Source organism: Rhopalosiphum padi, chromosome 3, assembly GCF_020882245.1.
Source record: "Rhopalosiphum padi isolate XX-2018 chromosome 3, ASM2088224v1, whole genome shotgun sequence".
Lineage (NCBI taxonomy): Eukaryota > Metazoa > Arthropoda > Insecta > Hemiptera > Aphididae > Rhopalosiphum > Rhopalosiphum padi.
Window position 1 is genome coordinate 75,845,213 of NC_083599.1, and position 24,307 is coordinate 75,869,519.

The following is a 24,307-nucleotide window of genomic DNA, read 5'->3' on the forward strand; positions in this document are numbered from 1 at the left end:
TCAATCAACAGAATCAATTGATTCCAAACTAATGTTATCTGAAGGTAATAAAGATAATATTCCATTATTTAAAAATGAGCAATGTTCTCTTGTAGGAAGTAGAACTAATGTAGAATCTGGTAGGTTCATTATAGTTTCGTACAATTGTCTTATTATGTCTGAAGGTTTTTCTTTGATTTTAAAACTAATTTTTTGTTTATTTATAGCTTGAATGTCAGATCCTGTAACTGTGTTAATTCTAATTCTTTCCAGTATATTTGCATATTCAGGATCACTCTTTTGTCTCATGTTTTCGGTTAATTCATCGTAAGTAAACAATTTTTCCCACAAATTTATAGTACCTAATTCATGTAGATACTTATCACTATTTTTTGCATTTAATGGTAGAAATGGTGATTGTTCATTTACTGGTGGTAATTGAAGAAGATATCCGAAAACTAAGATATTGATTTTCCCAAACCAACCATCATCACTGCTACCAGTATCATAAATTTCACATAGTCTTAAATGTATATAAATCAATGTCACATTAGATACCATACTTATCTCGTCAATTATAACTAAAATTACATTTTTCATTTTCTCACGAATTAATTTAAGAGAATCATTTGATAAGGGTCTGTATGGTGGAGTGTGCCCATGTTCTACCGGTAACTGCAATAAACGGTGAATAGTCATACCTTGTATATTATATACAGCTATTCCTGTTGGAGCTGTTATAGCTACATTTCGATTTAATTGGTTTGTTACATAAGCCTTAATAGTTTTAATCAAATATGATTTCCCTGTACCCCCTACACCGGAAACAAAGTGTCGTATTGGTTTATTTTCAATTGCTATTTCACCTTTAATAAAATCAAATACTCGTTTTTGATCAACGTTTAAAACAGGTTGACCGCCACGGGTTTTTTTTTAAGATTACTCAACACCGCCATGAGACTTTATTTGGGGTCTCACCTATATTACTGAAAATCGTGTATGAGACTCTTTTTGGGATCTCAATGATCAGTTAGAAATAAATGCTGATACTCTGAAAAGAGTCTCATTTAACATGATTTTGATTACAGAATCGGATTCTACAGTGTGACCACATTAATTTGGTCTTTGTAGCGAACGTTTATCTTTATTTTTTCATTTTAAATTTTTTTTATAACAATTAAGTTTTCTGGTCATGGTTGTACAATGTATTTGACCATGTTTGTGGTTTTATATTTCTGGTTTTTGTTTTGTATAATATGATATTTACCGCTACTGATAATATAGAACTTGATAATACGATAAAAATTAAATTTATGATACGATAACGTTTTTTTTAAAAAATTTTTGCTTTACTGTTTTACTTTATTTATTTTTGATGTACTGTCTTACTGTACTTAGTCACTTAGTTTTCAAATAATTTACAAATTAATTCACAAGAGATAAGTGATTTAATTAATTCTGATTTTGAGGAATATCCTGATGACTCAGATGACGATCCTACATGGGAGTTATCCCGCAATAATAATGTGACTAGTGAAAACAATAAAAGGTAGATGCAACAAATGCTATAAAAAAATGGTAAAAGAAAAAGGAAGAACATATTCCCAAAAATACTCCAAAAAAACAAGTACAAAATGTGAGGCATGTGACCAAAAAATTTGTTTTGAGTGTTTTTTTGAAGATCACAAAGTATCAAAGTAGTTAATTACCTGTACACCATGCAGTATAATTAAGGTACAAGTCAATTTTTTCAGTTGTTAATTTAATATTTATAAGAAAATAAAATGTGATACTAATTATTTTACTGTGATACCTATTATGTAAAATAAGAAAATTTTACTTTTTAAATTTTTATTATGTTATTGGTATAATAATCATACATTTTATTATTTACTATTATTATAATTACTTGTACACCATGCAGTATAATTAAGGTACAAGTCAATTTTTTCAGTTGTTAATTTAATATTTATAAGAAAATAAAATGTGATACTAATTATTTTACTGTGATACCTATTATGTAAAATAAGAAAATTTTACTTTTTAAATTTTTATTATGTTATTGGTATAATAATCATACATTTTATTATTTACTATTATTATAATTACTTGTACACCATGCAGTATAATTAAGGTACAAGTCAATTTTTTCAGTTGTTAATTTAATATTTATAAGAAAATAAAATGTGATACTAATTATTTTACTGTGATACCTATTATGTAAAATAAGAAAATTTTACTTTTTAAATTTTTATTTTGTTATTGGTATAATAATCATACATTTTATTATTTACTATTATTATAATTACTTGTACACCATGCAGTATAATTAAGGTACAAGTCAAATTTTTCAGTTGTTTATTTAATATTTATATAATATTTATCAGAAAATAAAATGTGACAATATACAATTTTATTGAGATGTAAAGTTTTATAAGTAATTCTATACTATTGAGTACCTAAAAAGTTACTTTTTCTCATGTATATTACTTTATAAGAAATGAAACTGTGATAATCATGCAATTTAAATGTTATATTATAAAATATTATTACTTTTAATTAAAATATTTGCTATGAGAAAAATAACTGAGATAAGTATGATCTTTTGAAAAATTGTTTGGTACATTTTTAACCATATAAACATCATGTTCCTAAACAAATATATTCTACAATCTCATATCCTAAATAACATACTAACTAAATTTAGTGGAATGACAGTTATTATTACAATTAATACTTTGATAACCTATTTAGTGTCTCAATATGTTAGGAACAATCATTAATTTTTTTTACGAGTTACTCATCAGCGCCACGAGACTCTATTAAGGATCTCAGCTAGAATTTATCCAAAATAACTGTAGATAAGTTATATAAGCAATACTAAACCCATATATCAATTTTAAGCAGAATCCAATCATTTTTTTTGTTCAAATAAAATTTGAGTAAACCCATTAAATATTGAGGCGTCAGGGGGTAAGACCAGTGAGAACCCTAAAAGAGACTCATGGCGGTCAACCTGTTAAATTTTCTACTAAAGTTTCTACATTTTCTTCATTATTTTGTAGCTCTTCCATAGCTTCTTCTAATTCATTAATTTGTAACTCATCGTTTGTTTCGTTTGTAGTATGTGAATTTTGGTTATTTTGCAATTCTTCAATAATCTTATTAATATCATCTTTAGATGTGATAAGATATTGAAGGTGCTTATGATAATCTATTGCTGATTCTACTGTATTTTTACATAACATAAATGCCTCAAAATATGTGTTGCTTACACCAAGTAATTCGCTTTCTTCTCTCCATGGTTTAAATAACATCAATAAAGAATGAAAGTACTTTTCTGGTTCTAATTTCCAGTTATAAATAGGATGTTTAATTAAATGTGACCGTGGTCGTTTTTTAATAAACCCATAACCGGGATACTCATAACATTCAAGTTCTGTCAAATGTGGTTTTTTTTTCACAATGTCGTATTTACTAGCAAAATTAAACAGATTAGTATTTTCCATTTCAGTGGGTCTATTAGGGTAATGAATATCAATCATCGAAGGATAGTATAAATCAGTTGACTGGTTATCCAAATTTTCTATTTCTGTTTTTGATTTTAGTCTTCTGTTTCTTATTATTTTTACATCCAGCCATTTGATCGTTGTATTTTTATCAGTTCCATACAAAGGTATACCTAGCAACGTGTCACTTGCTTCTAGAACTCCACATTCTCTGTTACTGAGTGAGCGTAAGGCTACATTCCATAATTTAGTATTTAAAGACTTAGTACTGTTTATAACATCAAACGTTTGTGAAACATTAGATTTTTCAGGTTTAGTCTGATATTTTGTTATGTAAGAACTAAGGGCACATGACTTTTCACCAATGAATTGAATGTCCATATTTCCTTCCCACGCTAATAGAATAGCAGGATTATAATCATTTATATTTGCTTCTTCTTCTGATCGTGGTATATCATAAAGTCTACTTTTCGATTTTAGATTTCTTCGTCCAGCAATAGATGTAGCAACATCACGGATTGTAAACTGATTTGTAATAGACCTAGGAAATCCAAATCTACAACATTGAACTATACCTTTGGATGTATTTTTCTTGCGCATGCAATAACTGTTATGCTTGTGTGTTTGATATGAATCTACACGTTTTGAAAGTGTTGGAAATAAATTTTTATCAGGTTTTGCACACGTTATTTTTTTTGCAATAAAATCAGCTACTTCGTCATTTGTTGAAACTCCCAACACTGGAGCTCCTTCTATCCAAATAAGTGTATGGAAATGTTGTAGTCCTCTGGTTTGATATTCTCGCCGCCATACGTAATGTGTGATTACGCCCAATGGTGCATCATCAGATGTAAGAAAATCTAGTATACCTTTAAATTCATTATTAATGAAACGTGATGTGGAAATGGGATCAAGTGCTATGAGTGCTGATAGTGATTTGCCGTCTGCAGTTGTATTATTTACTTGCCTTAAGAACGATTCTAGCCTATCCCAATTGTACTCGGCAGGACTTAATGTTAAAAAAAATGTCACTGGTCCATACCAAGTTATCATAGTTTCTATATCTGACCGTGGACCTAACCAGTATTGACTTGTGTTTCTCAATCTAGCGAATATAGTGGTTAAATTGCCTTCCAACTGTTCATTTTTAAGTAACTCTAAACATTCTAAAGAAGTTAATTTTTCTGAAGATTTCTTGGTATTTAGTATGTGATAAATACCAGCCTTTAACGCTCTAATATTAGAGTCATGTAACAAGAAAAATAAGTATTGTATGTTAGTTCTAAAAATAGAATCCATTGACAACAATCGGGATTTGATAAATTCAGAAGGCATAAGTGAAACCAATCGGTCAGAATATTGACCATCATTTCCAAAAGGAAACAATACAGGAAAACACTTTAAATCTAATTGTAAATCTCGTTGGTCAATTGACTGTGCATCTACTTTTAGCATTTGATAAAGATCAGTAGCTTTAGCATTCTTACGAGGTTCATTAAGTGTATGTATAGTGTATTGTTCGTAGTACTCATCACTCGGGTCTGCTTGAGTTAGCATAGCTTGTATCTCACTAATGTCCCTTTGTTTGCCAGTATTTTCAATTAGCACAGGATTTTCATTTTCTCGTGTCCGAGCATATTTATGTAGGCCCTCAGCGTTAATATTAATATTATTGTCATTATCAGTGGTATTTAATATTTCATCTTCATCAGTAGTTAAATCTGATAATAAATATTCAGTTTTCATAGTCAATATATCATTTTCAAAATTGTTATAGTGTGGAATAAATATATCTTTGTACAAAATATTATTACCCTTTAACCATAACAACGCATTATACACTTGTTGAATGTTAACTAAGCTTTGCCATATTTTTTTGTTTTTCGTTGGAATGCTACGAACAAGAATATATAATTCATGTTCAATTATAGCTTGGTTAGGAATTGGTAATTTTTTTAACGTTTCCTCTAATGGCAGAGGTAAATGGAATGCTCTTCCTATCACTTTTTGATTCATAACATTTTTAGGTTGTTTACGACCGGCCACAGAACTCATTTTAACAACAACTTGAAATGTTTTGGCTCGCTGTATAAGTATTCTTTCAAAATCGTTTAAGCATAAAAGTACCTGAGGTGTAACTGGAGAATATAAACTATTAAGTATGCAAGAAGGAGGTAATGCATTTGAACGAAATATTTTAATACAATACAAACAAATAAAATCACTGGGTAAATTGTTAGTTTCAACGAATTCACTGAGTTTTTCCCAGTGTTCATTACTAATAGGATTTCTAATGTTATTAATATTTGTAACATTATTTTTATAACACAATTTATGACATGATAAACATATATTTATTGGTATATCCATAACTCTTTTATTAAATCGATTGAATGAATGTGAATAAGTTGTAATGATATCATCCTCATTGGAAAAATTAAATGAACCTAAATCAAAGCTTTTCCCTGGCTTCTTTGATAATTGTTCCATTTCAAGTAACATATTTATATTAATATTACGAATAGCCCAATCAATTTGATTAATTTTCATTTGAACCCTCCGAATTTTATATAAACATGAAACTAATTCCTGAATATTTGGAAAATGGTGAGTAAGATTTGTTAAAAATAATAAAATGGAAGAACAGTGGTTCTCAACGTAACAAGCCGAAGTATGGCCTAACTTAAAGATATTTCTAGATTCGCTGTTACACAAATCGATGTTTTTAATTTTGTCTGGAAAGTTATTTAATTCTGAACTTAATAAGTATTTTATTATTTTCAATACCCTTGGAATAGAATATTTACAATTAATGTTACATAAAATATCATTACAGTACCATGCTACATCTGGCGTATTAATATTAATAGGCTGAAATAAATTCATAATTTTACCTTCGTCATTAACTTCTAATGTTTTATTAAACGTGAAAGGTAATATGGTATTACAATAGAAAGGTTCGGTGTATTTAGAGTGGCGAGATTCACCTAAAATAAATCTTAGCAATGGGTAATCTAATTTATCATCATTTGGTAGTACCACAGAATGATTAATTTTCTTATTAATAATTTTTTTAAGATGTTTAAATGTATTTCTGTACAAAAGTACATTTTGTTTCCTATACTTCAGCACCCATTTTAATACTCTATCTGCAGTACACCTACCTTTAACCAGAGGCATTTTTAATTTACCAATTAATCTATTAGTAAATTTTTCAATATTTAAATAAAATGGAAATAACTGTTTCGATTTTGGCTTTCTTTTTAGTGGTACTTCCTGTACCGTGTTAATACTGCACTGTAAAGATGACTCCTGATAACTTTCAACCACGTTTTTACATTGAGTAGACTCCTGATATTTTTTTTTCCGCATAGCTCGCGCCTTTTGGAGTTTAGTTACCATTTTTAATGACTTTTTATTATTTAATAATAAAATGCTCAAACTATACAACAATGATATATATATACTAATACAATACATATACAAAATTTAATGGACAATGATAGACAATCGATACGGTTAGGTTAGGTGATACCACGCGGATTGAATAACAATATTGCCGACAAGAAACAATAACGCAGACAACAAGCTCATACACAGGACGCGAGACGAAAGAACGAAATTACGAAAACAGAATGCACTATGCACCGATACCGATAAGCGATAGTGAACTATGTCCGCGTGTTAGTGTATTGTATGTGTCTAGCGGTGGTGGGAAGCAATAGTAGTGGGAGACACATCGCCGTCGCAAGAATCCCCTCACCCGTCTCCGTCCACATGACGCGTTAATACGGCAGCCGGCGGTGAAAGTAATGATCACTTAAATATCCACAGTTTTTTGATCATAACTAAAATATTATTCAACCGATTCTATTGAAATTATAAAAGCACGTAGCCTATGAGTTTCTCGATCGATTGATACCAAATTCTAATGATTTGGTCCATTTATTAGACCTACAGCCTTTAATAAAGAATACCAAAATATTAACACGTATTAAATGGAAATGTTTAAGTTTCTGTATATATACACGGTCGAGTGCTTTGCCTTTTTTTTTTTTTACTTAGCTCGCGACACTACCGTGTCGCTGGATACTGATATTAGTATTTTCGACCGTTACACTAGTATTATTCAGATTAATAACGATGATAATTTATGTTGTCCAAGAGCTATTGTTGTTGCATTATCTACTCAAACAAATAATATTTTAGGACATGAATTAGATTCCAATAATATTAAACAATTGAAGATGGGTAGAAAAATTCAAAAAGATTTAGCTTTAGAATTATGTAATATGTTAACAGAATATAACGAAGAAGGTTTTACATTGAATGATATTAAGAATGCGGAACTTGCACTAGATATACAAGTAAATGTTATTTGTGCTGATAATTTAAATACTTTAATTTATAAGGGTGAGGATAAAGAAACTAAAATTTATTTGTATAAAAATGGTAATCATTTTGATGTTATTAAATCAGCCAAAGGTTTCTACGGTTCGTCTTATTATTGTGAAAAGTGTGATAAACCATATCAAAATAAAGATAAACATAAATGTAGAAAAGAAATAAATGTAAATGTACGTAAATTGTGTACATATTTTGGTGAGAGATTTGAACATTTAAGTAGTACAAAAAGTAAAATATATTGTGAAAAATGTAATAGATATTGTTATAATCAAAAATGTTTAGATAATCATAAATATGTATGTGATTATGTATATAAATGTATTGATTGTAATAGAATATTGTGTAGAGATAAAAATCTTAAATGTGGGTAAAGTAAATGTAGAAATTGTCTTGAAGAAGTGAAAATAAATGAACACCAATGTTATATGAAACGTAGAAAACAAAAAGGAGGTAAATGTTTAATGGAATGTACAAATTGTGGTGGTACAAATAAAAAATTTAAATACTGTACTTATACAGAAAAATATTTGTTTTTTGACTATGAAGCTCAACAAGAAACAGGAACTCATATCGCAAATAAAATAATTGCTCATGATTTTGAAGGAAATATTAAAATACTTGGTTGATAACACTCTAAAACCATTTACGATTTATAATGGTACTAAACTAATGTTATTAGAAATTAAATATTTAAATATAAGAATAATAGATAGTTCTAATTTTAGACAAGGTCCGCTCAGTAGTTTTCCCAAAACGTTTGGTCTCAAAGAACTTAAAAAAGGTTACTTTCCGCATTTCTTTAATACAGTAGAATATATTGGTATATTACCTGATAAAAAACATTATGGTTTCGAAACAATGAAAACATAAAATAAACTAGAATTTGAAAAATAGCATAATGAAAAAATTAATGAAAATTATATATTTTATTTTAAAGAAGAATTAGAGGCTTTCTGTAATTCAGATTTAGATATCTTACGAAGAGGGTGTTTAGAATTAAGAAAATAATTTTTGGATATAGCTAATATTGATCCTTTTTGCTATACAACTATAGCTGGGGTTTGTATGAGTATTTACAGATTAAATTATTTGTGTGAAGATAGTAAAGCTGTTTTAGATAAAGAAAAAAAAGAAAACTATTCAAAACAATCGATAACGTGGTTACAACATTTTAATGATAAAAATATCTCACACGCATTAAATGGTAGCGAAATAATAATAGCAGGAGCTAAAGTAGATGCATTTGCATAGGCGTAGGGTGATCAAATATATCGGGGGGGCTGCAAAAATAATAATACTTAATAAGAAAAAAAAAACACTAAATTAAATGAAAATAAGACATTTATTTGTTTTCAACTATAATTCCAAGCGTCTATTAGTTTTTGAATAGATATTTAATATATCATTAGAATCAATATTATTTGAAATATCTCTTTCAATATTTAGTATTGCCAGTGAGGAAAAACGGTCTTGAGTCATAGTTGACCGTATATATGTGTTGATACGTCTCATTGTCGAAAATGACCTCTCACATGATGCTGGAGAAATTGGTAAGGTCAGAGCTAAATTTAAAAGTTTATATACATTAGGAAAAGTTGAAATAGTTATATTTTTTTTGAATAAATTTATTTGATTTTTTTGTTCAGGTCCCGGTTCAGGTTTATTATTATAGTTTTGAATACAGTTTTTGGCAACCATCATTTCAGCTTGAAGTGAATTCAAATCAACTTTCAGTAAATCCTATATTAATTAGAACACATTATTAATACAACTTTAAGTAATAAGACAGTTAGTTAGTACTTTCATGCTTCAGTTATGGGTTACATTAGTTTTATAAGTTTTCACTTAAGTTGATTTATTTATTTACATTTAACATACCTTATATTGTTGAATAAAAAATGAACTTTTTTCATAGTCCAGATTGAAAAAGTGATCAATAGAAATTGCCAAATTCAAACTCTCCGCAGAAAATCTTGTCTTCAGATTATTTACAACCTCGTCTATTATTGGATAGTAAGCATGTACTTTCCAGTAATCAATTAAATTAGTTTCATTATTAGAGTCCTCGTGTTCAGCTGCAGTTGTTGTAGTTACAACAAAATTTTTCAGAAATTCAGGCTCTGTTCTTTTCCGTTTAGATACTATTAATAATGAAAATATGATATATGTTATAATCAATTAATAACCTTACTAAAATTAAACTATTTATTACTTTTATTGGGGACTTCTAATTCTATATTATGTTGTTGAGCAAATGTTACTATAGTTTCCCAAATTGTCATATATATTTTACTCTGATTTCGACTATCTTCAAAAGTTTTTATGACTGCATTTATTAAACTGGCTGCTTGACCAAGGGTCCCACTGTCGTTTTGTAATTGTTTGCTAAGGATATTGATTATATTTAAAACATAGCTAATAAAATGAAGGTGTATAATAAATGATCCTTTTTGCACACATGAAAGAATACCTAAAAAATATAATAAATAATTGTTGTTTTATTTTTAACTAGTTTTTCATATTATATTGCTATATCTTAAATAACTTTTTACAAACCAATCGCTCTTGAGACATCTCTGTCGTTATTATCTTCAACTTCTTTATTTAAAATATTTATAATTGATTTAAAGTTGTCTATAACTGCCTTGCAGTTTTTATGGCGACAAACCCACCTAGTATCACTGATTTGTGAAAAAGTACATATTTTTATATTTAGAAGTTTTTGCATATCATGCAACTTTTTGTTCTTAGATGGCATTGAGAAATGCACATATATGGCCTCCAACATATTAAAAACCTGCTTTGAATACTTTAAAAAATACACATATTTTTATAAATTAACTGTTGATTTATTATAAAGATAATAGGTAAGTTCAAAGTTGGAACTTACTTTAACATTCTTACACATATCAACTACAATCAAATTTAGTTTATGAGCCATACAATGAATGTAAGTTGCATATGGATAGTGTATTTTCATTTTAGTTTGAACGCCTCCTTGTCTGCCTGACATAACATTGGCTCCATCATAGGACTGCCCGACAATAGGAACTTGGTCTAACTTACATAATTTAAAAAAATTGAGAATTGCATTTAATAGGGTATCGGCATCTTGTTTTTCAGATACATTTAAGAAGCCAATAAACCGTTCATATACTTCAAAATGTTTGGTATATCGAATACACACTGACATTTGTTCTTGTTTGTGGCATCTAAAATATTATATTAAGTTATTTGAATAATTCAAATTGAATTACATTAATTTGAAAAGATAAAACTTCAGAAAATATACCTTGCTTCATCACACATAATAGAGTAAAAATCTGCACTTTTAACTTCGTTGATGATGTAGTCAAGAACATAATTTGAACAAATTTCAATAATAGTGTTTTGAGTTGTAGCACTTGTATAGTTTATAAATTTCTCATATTGGTTTTGGAAATCAGAGTTATGTTTAAAATATAATTTACAAGCTTCTTTAAAATTACCTAATAAAAAAATATAAATAAAATAAATAACAATGATTGAACGTTAATATGGGACAGAGTATTCATATTATTTAAAAATAAATCCAATCTAGTCCTATAATATATAACATTTAATTATACCTTGGTTTAGTGAGTTTTTGTCTTCTAGGTGACCCCTATATGCTATACCTTGGCGACTCAAATACAAAATTATATCTATTATGCACTTAATATAATTCCGGTTCTTAACTATATCTTCACGATTAGCAATTGTCAATAAAGTGTGAACAGAACCTGTAATTTTAGACTTTTTATGGGCCGACCACTTAGCCATACAAGTCAAATGATAAGGAGAACTACTATGAACTTCCAATTTTGATTTACAATTTTTTCCTTTTCCCTTTGAACCACTTACCTGTGATCGTAAGATAATTTTGTTAATAATACTAGTTTATATTTTAACATTAACAAAATAAAGGTAAAATATGTATTTATGTATAGTTATTAAACAAATTTTAAGTAATAATGGACTAAATAAATACATTTTATAAATACAAGCATTAAGCACTTACTTTTTTCCAATTATTAAATCCTTTGGTTATAAATATAACTTCTGATGTACCAGTACCAAAATTACGGCATACAAAGCAAAATATACTATCTTTTAGAATGCTGTATTCAAGCCACTCAAACTGATTATATAATGTTGAAGAAAAAGCACGATTTTGAGACCCAAAGCTAGTTTTAGGATATGCCTAGATAAATTATATAGAAATAAGCAGAAAGCGAAAGACAATTATTAAATTTTATAGATGTAATAAAAATATAATGCTTACTTCTAATATCGGTTTTGCTGGTCCAGAGTCTAAATCACCTAAATCCAAGGTATTGTGAACAATAACAAGCTGTACATTTTGTAAATGTTCCTTTAAATCAGGTAGAGATGGTAAGATTGGTCCTGTTTTTTTAGGTATATTAAATATACCGAACACTTTTTTAGCCATATTTTTCAGACAATGCGATTTGCGACGGTTTTAGTGTGTGATAACTGATAATACAATTTGGAGGGAAATTAATAACGTGATGTTGTATACGAAACGGCTGGTTGTACAAGTGAAGATAAATATTATAAAAATGATTAAAATGATATCATTTTATAACTCTTGATAACAATAAACTCACAAAATATTATGTTAAGTATTATCGCCGATAAATAATTACAAGAGTGATCATTTACGACGAAATAATCAAAAATAATACAAATAATTCTGGGGGGGCTAAGCCCCCCCCCTAGATACGCCTATGTGCATTTGATAATAAATCAAAAACGGTTTATCAATATCATGGTTGTACTAAATGTTATAAATAGGGGCCGGAATTATATTCTTTTGCATATTTTTTTGAGACTATGCAGTCAGACTGGGGTTCGAAATCTTTACAAATCATGAATCGGTTAATTAATGGCAAAATTTTTTTTAGCATACTCGTATTTGAGAATATTTCAAGATAATAGGATATTTCGTACAATAAAGAATATTTGAGAATATATCGATTAATTTTTAGGGGATATCCCGAGTGCGTCCCGTTTTTAATTTTTACCTTTTTTATAGCCCGAGTGCGTCCGCAGTCTTATCGACAAATTAAATTGAATCGCCCGAGTGCATACTCAGTTCACATATAGTTAGTAATAATCAAAATGTGCACGAAGTGTTGGATTCGTTAGAAATCAAAATTTATGACGACGAACAATTTCTCATGGTAAATGATAGTAATCTAAATATAGTTATGTTTTCATGTGAAAAAAATTTAAATACTTTAAGTACACTGAAGAGTGAAGACTATATAGTATATATGTAGATGGTACTTTTAAGTATTGTACTAAATTGTTTTTACAATTATTTACAATACACGATTTAAGTAATGGTCATTACATACCTTAGTTTATTTTTTACTTAATAATAAAGAAAGCGAATCATATGCAAAATGTTTTTATATATTAAAAACTGAATGTTTTAAATTAAATTTATGTTGTTCTCCCGAATCTATATTTTCCGATTTTGAATTATCTATTCATCTTGGTGCATTAAAAGTTTGGCCAACTATAACTATTAAAGGATGTCGCTTCCATTTGGAGCAATCATGGTGGCGTCAAATTCAAAATTTGGGGTTGAGTAAGGATTATCGAAACCAAACAGAGATAATTTTATTTTTGAAAAATGTATTTGGATTACCTTTATTAAACTAAGAAGACGTGGAGAAATGTTTTGTTGAAGATTTTATGTCTATAATGCCGGAACACTAAAAACTTAACGAATTTATGGATTATATAGGTAATAGAAAATTATATAGATTCTGGAGCAAATTTCCTATATAAAGAAAGGACAACAAATGCTTGTGAAAATTTTCATCGTAAATACAATTCGTTATTTTATACACAGTTGCGTTTTGCACACCAAACAAGCAACACGTATGTTTCGCTTTCGCAGTTCGCGAAATAGTGCTGCGCATGTTATTACAATTTTTTTTTTGTTAATGTTTACAATGCAAACCACGGCCTGTCGGACGGATGGTAAGTTTTTTTAAACAAATATATTTTAAGTGGGTCACACTCTATGTTGGATACAAGTTATTTTAAGTTTCGCGCGGTCGTGCCGCGGTTGGTAACATGCCGTCATGTTGTCACGCCGGAGCGTGTGACGCGCCGTCCAACCTTTAGACCCCGATATCGCCGCGACCAAGCTGCCCGTTACCGGTTGCCCCGCCGCCGATCCTTTTGTCGTCTTTCCACCGTCTACGGAACAGGTTCACGATCCGGTGCCCTGTCGCCGTCATTCCGCCATATTTTGCGTTTTGGCTTTATTGCTCATCCGAGCTAATCTCCGTTCCGCGCCGTGCTGCGTTTGCGAACGTTTTGTTTTTGGTTCGCTAGGCACCCGACGTACTGTTTTTTTCGTCGGTAACCAGCCGTCTAGGCTAATCACCCGAGCCCCCTGTGCTCACCGACTCATCGCGCACGTGCTTGTGCCCGCGATAGTCACGGCCGCCTGTGCCAAAAACCACGAGCTGTATTTCGTGTTTTCCGTCGCCCGTCCGATTTTCGCTGCGCGACCTCCGGCCCGTGGTCATTTACGCCGTCCACGTGTCTTAGTACGACCGTCTGGTGTCTGACGCGTCGTCTAATTTGGATCACCTCCATACGCACGTACGTACGCGGTGTCGTCGACATTTTCGTCATATTCGACGATAGTGCGAGTGTCGCAATCACGCCTGCCGTTTCATCGCCGTTCCAGACCAAGTACATCACCACCATCGTGTTATCATCAGACAACCCGGTTATCAGGTCGTACACACGATATCATTTGTATTATTATTATTATTTTTATTCGTCACATATTCGACGTACTTTGTATTATTTTGTCGTCTCCGACGCGCCTTTATATATATATATTATTCGATTTTATAGCGCCGATCGTATGTGATCGCGCTTACATACTAACCCTAGTAAATAAGTGTTTTTTTTCTTTTATTGCAGAATCACGTAAAATAAATTGTTCTGCACATTGTCATATATATATTTAAATATTGTGTTGTTTTTTGGTCACCTAATACTCATCAATTAAGTTAGTTTAATTAGTCAGAGATGAACCGCCCCTAAATTATACAGTCCACTTTCTCCCTCCTTACAGGGCTATCTATTTGTCGCAGTAACAAAAGAAATAATCGCACACAACGGGTTACGTGTAGACTGCCGTCCGTGCGCACACGCACACATACGCGTAGACTCGTCCGCCGGCTACTTGTGCAGCCCTATCGCACACTCTAACTGACCGAATTACACAATGTATGAAAGTATGGACGTCGGCATAGATCCGCCGCATAATATAACAGTTGATGCTAGTATTTGTACACAAATACAAAATGACAATGCGACCTTGAAACAAATGGTAACGGAATTGCGATTAAACAATGAAAAATTACAACTTCAGATTTCTGAAATGAACGCTGTGGGCTCCAAAGAAATTTTGAGCTCGCCAAAAAAAACCAATCAAAGTGACGAAAGGAGTAGCGAAAACTTCTGTAAAAATCCATAAACCACCTCCAATAACAGTATGTGGTGTAAATGATTTAAAAAAATTAATGATTAATATAAAACTCGAAGAAGCTGAAGGACACGAGCAACAAATGAAAACTTTGGCTAATGGTGAAATTAAGCTGGCGCAACTTTAAGAAAATATAAATAAATAATGATTTAAAACTCACAAATTTGTCGGTGCACTGCTGGCCAGCCGCTACCTATACAGCTATATAATAATTGAACACACACACAAACAATAAATAAAACAAATAATAAAATTACGGCGATTCGCGCCCACGACAATAAGTATATAATAAAATGTGGCGATTCGCGCCTGCGACATATAAATGTATAAAAAAGTGTGGCGATTCGCGCCTGCAAGTATAAAACAATATTAACAATACGGCGATTCGCGCCTATAAAATATAATATTAACAGCACGGCGATTCGCGCACGCATACAATCTAAGGCTACTAAACTGTGGCAATTCGTGCACACAAATATAATATTAAGAACAAATGGCGATTCACGCCTTGCCAATAAAGATCATAAAAAATAACGTTTTTTTTTTAACAAAAACTAATAATTCGAGTTGCGGAACATACGTACGATACGAAGAGACTGAGCGAAATTACGGCGGCCGTGTTACACTGCGAGCAGATCACCGCCCTCATTTAAATAATTTAATGTTATATAACTCACGGGACAAATAATAATTATAATTAACAAAACAAACAATATAAAAATAGTGGATGGTTGCGCGTGAGTGTGTGTGTGTGTGAGTGTCGGCCGGCGGTGGCTATTGCAACCGGAACGCGCATATATAATATTACGTAAAATCTAAATAAAATATCTATTAGGCGTGAACAGAATATTAGCATCTTATTTTGGCTATTTTAAAAGAATATAATTCCGGCCCCTAGTTATAAAGATCGAGAAACTATAAATAATATAAATCATGAAACAATGGATGATTTGTATCAAAAAACAATCGAAAGAAGTAGAGCAATAAAAAGAAGAGGTTATAAGCTTGTTGAACAATGGGAATGTGATTGGATAAATAGTACTACAAAAAATGAAAAAAGCTGATATAGCTGACCCTCTTAATCCTAGAGATGCTTTCTTTGGAGGTAGAACGAACGCGACAAAATTAAGAGTAAAAATTACAAAAATGCGTTATATTGATGTATGTAGTTTATATCCAACAGTGAATTATTATGATTATTATCCTGAAGGACATCCTGAAAAAATATTAAAACCAAAAGTATATGATAAAAAAAGGTTTGGATTAATTAAATGTAAAATTTTACCTCCAAGAAATCTTTATCACCCTGTACTTCCGGTTAAAATAAAAATGGAAAAAAGTGAAAAGTTATTATTTCCTTTGTGTTATAAATGTGCTGTAGACCAAAATCAAGTATGTGAACATTCTAAAAATGAAAGACAATTTATAGGAACATGGACAACAGATGAAGTTAATAAAGCTTTGGAAAATGTTGATTGTTTGGGCTTAACGGCCGTCTATTTAAGTTTATATCATCATAGGCGTGCGCAGACCTTGCTGGCAGGGGGGGCAGAATGTATAATATATTACACATTATTATATATTATTATATTATACAGTAGTGAATATTATACTATAATAAATTATATAGTATGTTATATACTATATACTATATAATTGAATATTATTTTGGTTATTAGTTAGGTAGTTCAATCAATATTAGAAATGGCAGTATTTTATTTTATATATCATTAATTATTTACAAATTTAATAAAATAATTGACACTTCAAAGTTTATTTTTAATGTATTAGTATACAAATTTAATATGAAATATAAATAAGTAAGTCTTACCTCTTTATTTCTTTAGAGTACCATTCTTCTTTCAGAAGGAATTAATATTTTAAATTGTTCTATTACTTCGTCAATGTTAATATTATAGGCTAATTCCTGTTCAATTGACATGGTGAGTAGTCCATCTAGTCGATCTTGATGCATGGTACTACGTAATTTTGTTTTAATTAAGCTTAATTTTGAGAATGCCCTTTCACAAGAACAACTAGTCACAGGAATAGTAACAAATATTTTTAGCATTTTTAATATATTATTGAATATAGTTTCCCTTCCACTGCCAAACTCTGTTAACCATTTTATCCACGTGTCACAATTTTTTATATTATTTTTGGGTACATTATCTGTGTGTTTAAGTAGACTTATTTCACTTTTTAACATTTCTGCTTCCAAACTAAAGGAAGCAGTTAAAATGGTGATATCGTTGTCGTCAACATTTAATTCTAGTACATTGGAAATACTCTTTATCATATTCAAAGTTTCCTGGCTAAATCTCAAATTAATACCATTAATCATTTGGTCTAATGTTGCATTATAAACTGTAATCTTCATTTCTTCCTCTTTAGTATCCATGAAATGTTGGGTATTAGAAAAACAATCAACTTTAATCGAAACTTTTCTTTTTTTAACTGGTGGTATTACAATTTGATTTTCTTCACATAATTTAAATACTTTTTTGTAAATATTATTGAAATTAGATTCAGTATTTCTCATAGTTTTCAGTGTCTTTTTCAATGATTCAACTAACTGAACTGCTGTTAATAAATTAATATCAGATTTTTGCAAATATGAACTCACTTTTAATATTGAACATAATATAGGCTCCAGCATTTCCAACGCAAAAACAAACTCGAAAGTTTTCATTTGGTAAATAATCCCCAAACCTTTAGCACGAATATCAGCGTGTCTAGTGGATTCTGAAATTTCATTAATGGCAATAAGTAGAGCTGAGTAATTTACTTTGACCGCACTAACGGCTTCGTAGCGACAAGCCCATCGTGTTGTAGAAACTGACTTCAACGTTTTTAATTTTATGTTAACTGAATTGGCAATTTTCTCCAATACTGCATGTCTAACGCAGCTGTCTTCAATAAAATTATAAATGAGCTGGATATTTCCAAAAAAATCAAACGTTGTTCGATTATTTCTCCCAACAGAATCGACTAGAACGAGGTTCAAGCAATGCCCATAGCAATGAACAAAAAATGTGTTTGAGTTTTTCTCTTTGAATTTTGCTTGTACTCCGTTAGTACACCCTGACATAGTTGACGCTCCATCGAAACAAACGGAAACTATATTTTCCCATTTAATACTATATTCTTGAATAATATCATGTAATGAACTAAAAATACTTTGTGCATCTACTGATGTTATTCGTTTTAAACAAATAAATTGTTCTACAGTACAGTTTGTATGTTTGTTAAAATAACGTATCACAATAGACAATTGCTCGTGGTGGCCTATGTCACTCGTCTCGTCTGCTATTAAAGATACTTTTTCATTAAGTATTGCATCTTTTAATTGCCTTTTGATAACCTGGTTAATAGATGAAATTAGATCGTTCTGTATATGATTGCTTGTATATAATGCATTTTTTGGTCCTGATAAAAAATGTTCATTAAAAATTGGATCATATTTACGCAAGAGACATACTATATCTAAGAATAAACCTTTATGAACATCATTTTTACTTTCTGTATGTCCTCGGAATGGCTTACCACCAATACCTAAACAAACAGTGATATCAATTAATCGTCTCATAATCTCTCTATTTTTTTGTCGAGTTAATTCCTTCACACTGTTAATATTTTTTCTCTGGTCATCTATAACTTCATCAATAGGCTTTGAACTTAAAAAATTTGTCAGTGATGTTGAACTATTTAAATGATTTTTGGATTTTTCATGTGCACTAAATTTGGAGGTAGAGGCTTTCCAATTTTTAAATCCGATTTTTGAATATACCAATTCTGATTGTCCAATATTAAGTCCCGTTGATCCGCTAAACATCCGACAAGGGAAGCAAAACGCTAAATCATCCTTTGGGCTATACTCTAACCAAGTAAACTGTTGGTACCATGACTTCTGAAAACTACGTTTTACGCCACTAAAACTGGTTCTCGGAAAAATGTCCAATACAGGTTGAAATGGGCCTTTTAAAAGTCTTTGTCTAAATTCAATCTGATTTTTAGGAATAGAATTTTTAGGATCTTCAGGATGTATATCAGGGACCATTTTATTATGACCTATGGGCAATAGGTATAAATGAGATTTTATCTTTAAAAAATTGTACTAATATGTAATAAATAAATAATAACAATAAACAAAAAATTTACAAAACTAAACATTTAATATTGATTATCTGACAACAAGACAAAGCTAACAAAAAATATCTATTAAGCAACTAAACAAAAAAAAAACATATAACTATTAACTACATAACAAAAAAAAAATGCTAGCTTATTACAAGCACCATTGTCCATTAACTTTACTTACATATTTGAAACATTTATAAAATTCTATACTTACCTAAGTTTTTAGGAATGTTTGATCAAAAAGTATATAGTGAACATTTCTATATTATATATTAGTAAGACACATTGCTTATAATGTAATAAAATAAATAACATAAAAAATTAAACCCAATCAGTTAACACAACACATTTATTTAAATAACCACACAATTTTAAAATATAAAACAAATACCTAATGAATCATTGGAATTTTTCATCAGTGATGAAATTCCCTCAGGCATTGGGTATTCTGAATGTTTTGATATATTGTCCTCATGTAATGGAACTGGTAGATCATCTGGATTTGGAACAGCTTTGTCTGATACAAGCATAAATAAATGTAATTTAGTAAGGATCTAATGAGTAATGGCTAATGTAAAATTGTATGTGCCTATTGTACCTATCCAGAACTTACATAAAAAACTAATGAGTGTTCTTGTAACAAATTAAAACTTAATAATTTACAAAACTATATTATTATATAATATAATTTGTATTAAGTAGGTATTTATAATATACCATATTATAGCATTACCTATGTATATTTTACAATGTTACTAATTACTATTAGCTGACATAAAAGCCATTCAATAATAATAAATAATTTATATACTTACTAACAAAAAATTTTCTAATGTTCATGTTTCACAATTTGACAAACACCAATTCATTAAACATCAAATATTAATACAACGGTCTTGGATTAATACTATCAAAAAGTCACGTTATCGTAATTAAAAACAAATGAACATTAAAATTGATAATAGAATATATTGGCGTGATTTCGGCAAGGTTTATAGATAATATTATCTATAAACCTTGACCACCACGGTATAAACATCCGTGATTACCGCGTATCTATTAACACACATTATCAACGCGGTATCGCTTGTGGTTTTAACAAAGTTGGACTTTTGACAACACAAAATTATCGTGCACCATAATGCTTAAAATGTATTCATTGTAATATAAAATTAAATTATAATGTTTTTTTTTTAAACTATATTTGGGAGATAAAATTTAGCCCGCAGGAGGGGCAGCTGCCCACCCTGCCCCCCTCGTGCGCACGCCTATGTATATCATATAAATTTTTATTGTTACAGGCGTCAAATGTATTATTTATTAAAAGTAAAAAGTCTGCTGTATCTTTACCGTATTTGACCTTAATTCTCCCGTTTGAATACATGTTGTAATTACAGCCGATACACTATTGCTAAAAATTTGAATTACTAATTTACAGGACATCTTTGGAAAAGGATTCGGATAAAGATGTACAGATGATAGTTAATACATTGGCCTGGCTGTATTATTTTTTATATCAATCTCATATGTTTTAATTACATCACTAAAAAATATTATTTTATTTTTTATTTGTATATTTCCTGTTAATAAATTATATCTTAGACTCTTTATAAGATGTGGTATATTATATAAAAGATGGATATTTTGACCATATATTTCAGTAACTGGATTTATTTCAGTTCCACCGAGAAGCGTAAATAATTTTTGGTTTTGTGTCCCCTGATCACATACAATAGCTTTTGGTAATAATCCGACGTCAACTATACATTTTACACTTTCTTTTATTAAAATACTTAGGTTGTTCCCATGAACGCCGTTATTAGCCAAAAAAATAACATAGTGGGAATTTCCAATTTTTGTATAGTCCTCTAACCATAATGACCAGTGCATGTTTAGCTACTTTTTGAGTACTTTCCATCGACGCACCGTACTTTCACCAGGTAAAACTATACTATTTTTTCGTATATAGTTATACGGGCATCGCCCAATTGCGCCAAAAAAAATTAATTCGTTTTGGGTATAGCCCATTTACGCCAAAATAAAAAAGGTATGTTTTTTCCGACCGCCCATTTGTGCCAAATTCACCTGGTATAATTATAATAAAATAATATATTTTTTTCTCAAATAATAAACAACAGTTAGAATTTTATTTAAATCATAGTCAATTTTAAAAATAATAATCAATAATATTTTACAATTTTCTATTGCTTTTAAAGTAGTTTTTAATCTTTTTTTAACTTGTGAATTTTTTTGGGGGTTAGGTATATTTTTAATACTACTATTGACAGACTTATAAAAATAACTTTATTATACGTTACAGAAACGACATCTTTTAAATATACGAATTAACCAATTATTTAATGTAAAATGTTTAAACAAGTAAATTTGGCGCAAATGGGCGGTCGAAAAAAACATACCTTTTTTATTTTTAATATCCTTACTAATTAGTTATTTATAACTTACCGAAAGAAATGTATATTTTCTCCAGCTTGATATCTGTTTGAGCATCCATACGCAGCGCACGAAACAGGCATTATAATTAATTTTCAAGCACTGGTACACTACACTGACTATTCTTGTAAAATGTATCTTAATACAATGGTCAATGACGTTAAATTGTATTAAGTAATTAAATAATAAATAATAAATTGTTATAGAATATATAGGTATAGATAGAATATACTTTAGTCTAAAATACCGATAACAACTGATAAGCCGAGCTTCAATAAATCTCGAGAGTTACTTATCTAGTGTGGTATAGAAGTCTGTGGTAAGACTAGACGATTAAAAGTTGGCTAACCTGTGTTGTCAATAGTTTATATTTTCCGAATTAATTTAAGGTTTATTTATAAATATATTGAATTTATTACTTCTTAAGATGTAAATAGTATATACGTTTATTTCTGTAATATTCAACTATTTAATAGTTATCCGTTTATGTTCAATTTAATTGGTGCAAAAATGCGGGCATGTTATTTGAACACAGAATAACCAGAAGGGACCACAGATATGTATAATAAACTAGATTGCTAACTGCTGCATCCTATCAATGTGTTTAGTTGAAGCAGACAGCAGCCATTTAATTCGAGGCCTATGGGCTTTATCACGGCCTTAGATTTGTTTGATAAGGAAGCCGATAAAAAAAATAAATAATTAAATTATAAAACAAATTTTTATTGCACGTTATTTTTCTTATTTAAACAAATTTTGTATCTAAATATCAATAACAATTTTTAACATAGTTTATTCAGATAGGTTAACAATTTTTACATGTTATAAAATAAAATGGTTTTACTGAGTTTCTGTCGTTTACTAGCAGTTTTCATAATCGAGGATGTTATTATTTTACTGTAAGAATATAATCTCACGTTAAGATAGGTTCTGGTTACTTTGTTTATAATATCGATTTTGTGAGGTCTTGCCAATAAATCTGTTGAATTCCAGCAAGCATCACATTTTGGAAATAGCGTGGTGTCTGTCGCCAGTGAGTTTTGGACATTTATCATAATTTTTAAATCCATATTTTTAATAAACATTTGTTTTTTATCCACCATAATGGTTTTAAATAATGTTTCTGTCAATTTAACAATTTTGTATACCCCATAAGAAGCATACTTCAAACCGCCTCTGTTTTTCATAATTGTAAAATATTTTGGTGTGGTATTATTTTGATAAACGTGATCATTTTCAATGTATGGATCTGTAATAGCTTCAATACAACCATCACATTTCAAAGTTGGGATTAGTTTTTTAACAATATATCCACTTATGTAATATAATATATTTTCAATAGTGATGCTATTAAAATCTAATTTATTGTACTGTTCTGCTAACAATGAAATATCAAATTCATTTTCTAAATTTTGTTCTGGTGCTTTATATTTCCATTTGATTGAAAAAAGAGAATCTTCATGAGGTGACATCAGTGTACAGTTTCCTGAGCTAAGTCTTATTGAAGTGTGCAATAAAGTACTTTTTAGAGCATGTTTGAATTGCAAACAGGTAGGATTATTATTATGACCCAATCGACCTCTCATAAATCCAAAAAAAATTTCTATTGCATCTTGGCTTAATTTGTATGTCAGAATAAATTTAAAATGTTGATTTATTAACAAATCCTTTGCTATAGCTATAGTAGATTTTATGGATGCAGCAAAACCTAATATGAATGTTTTTCTTTTACTTTTCCACAGATCTTGCCCAGTAGCTGTCTTCAGTGAATACAAATAGTCAATATTATTTTTCATTTTTGTTTCTAAGTATTGAATATTTTGTTTATTAATTGGTTGTTTAAAGCCTTTTGCATATGGGTTTCTGGAATTCAAGAAATCAAAAATCTCATCTACAACCCTGATGAATCTTATTGTTGCATCACAATTTTCAAAATCTTTTGAGGTCTTGGATAGAAATTGTAGAGAGTCTGCGACGGAACTGCTAAGTGTTTGAACTGCTAACTTTACCTTCATACTATTGCTTTTCCAATTTATATGTGAAGAGTTTATCTTGTTTGCCAATTTAAAGCCCATGTCGTTTTGCAGTTCAAATAATTTATGAATATATCTCCATTCAATAAGACTGTTGTTTGAATCTTTAAATACTCCTAGTGTTCCCAAAGCATTCCTAGCTAATTTAACATTATGGCATGCATCAGGTGTGAAATAAACATTAGCTTTAGTTGAAGTTATCGAAAAATCAGACTTGATAA

General features: G+C 29.8%; 4 protein-coding genes across 4 annotated transcripts; all 4 read right to left on the bottom strand.

The window, feature by feature from the left end:
• LOC132925737 (uncharacterized) lies at positions 1-5,543 on the bottom strand. The gene is made up of 3 exons (XM_060990105.1): positions 5,391-5,543; positions 2,996-5,138; positions 1-845 (listed from the first exon to the last, which is right to left on the bottom strand). Exons 1-3 carry the CDS (start codon positions 5,541-5,543, stop codon positions 1-3), a joined length of 3,141 nt encoding a protein of 1,046 aa, XP_060846088.1.
• Positions 5,544-9,251: 3,708 nt separating this feature from the next.
• On the bottom strand, positions 9,252-12,366 carry LOC132925738 (uncharacterized). Its single transcript, XM_060990106.1, has 3 exons — positions 12,237-12,366; positions 9,774-10,036; positions 9,252-9,635 (listed from the first exon to the last, which is right to left on the bottom strand). The coding sequence occupies exons 1-3, from the start codon at positions 12,364-12,366 to the stop codon at positions 9,252-9,254; spliced, it is 777 nt and encodes a 258-aa protein (XP_060846089.1).
• Positions 12,367-17,305: 4,939 nt separating this feature from the next.
• Positions 17,306-17,863, bottom strand: LOC132925739 (zinc finger MYM-type protein 1-like). Its single transcript, XM_060990108.1, has one exon. It carries the CDS (start codon positions 17,861-17,863, stop codon positions 17,306-17,308), a length of 558 nt encoding a protein of 185 aa, XP_060846091.1.
• A 170-nt stretch (positions 17,864-18,033) lies between these two features.
• LOC132925741 (zinc finger MYM-type protein 1-like) lies at positions 18,034-20,132 on the bottom strand. The gene is made up of 3 exons (XM_060990109.1): positions 19,994-20,132; positions 18,089-19,533; positions 18,034-18,045 (listed from the first exon to the last, which is right to left on the bottom strand). Exons 1-3 carry the CDS (start codon positions 20,130-20,132, stop codon positions 18,034-18,036), a joined length of 1,596 nt encoding a protein of 531 aa, XP_060846092.1.
• Positions 20,133-24,307: the final 4,175 nt, after the last annotated feature.

What these genes read in the sequence shown, in the direction of transcription:
- LOC132925737 (XM_060990105.1), bottom strand. Translation starts at nt 5,543, where the DNA reads ATGAGTTCTGTGGCCGGTCGTAAACAACCTAAAAATGTTATGAATCAA. An exon ending in AACATGAATTATATATTCTT is followed by an intron (nt 5,139 to 5,390) that starts GTTCGTAGCATT and finishes ATTAACGCTGAG; the next exon opens with GGCCTACATAAATATGCTCG. An exon ending in TTTAGTAGAAAATTTAACAG is followed by an intron (nt 846 to 2,995) that starts GTTGACCGCCAT and finishes ATTTTATTAAAG; the next exon opens with GTGAAATAGCAATTGAAAAT.
- LOC132925738 (XM_060990106.1), bottom strand. Translation starts at nt 12,366, where the DNA reads ATGGCTAAAAAAGTGTTCGGTATATTTAATATACCTAAAAAAACAGGA. An exon ending in TCACAATACCTTGGATTTAG is followed by an intron (nt 10,037 to 12,236) that starts GTGATTTAGACT and finishes CATTATTAATAG; the next exon opens with TATCTAAACGGAAAAGAACA. An exon ending in TTTTTATTCAACAATATAAG is followed by an intron (nt 9,636 to 9,773) that starts GTATGTTAAATG and finishes TAATTAATATAG; the next exon opens with GATTTACTGAAAGTTGATTT.
- LOC132925739 (XM_060990108.1), bottom strand. Translation starts at nt 17,863, where the DNA reads ATGGATACTAAAGAGGAAGAAATGAAGATTACAGTTTATAATGCAACA.
- LOC132925741 (XM_060990109.1), bottom strand. Translation starts at nt 20,132, where the DNA reads ATGCTTGTATCAGACAAAGCTGTTCCAAATCCAGATGATCTACCAGTT. An exon ending in AAATTCCAATGATTCATTAG is followed by an intron (nt 19,534 to 19,993) that starts GTATTTGTTTTA and finishes TATTGCCCATAG; the next exon opens with GTCATAATAAAATGGTCCCT.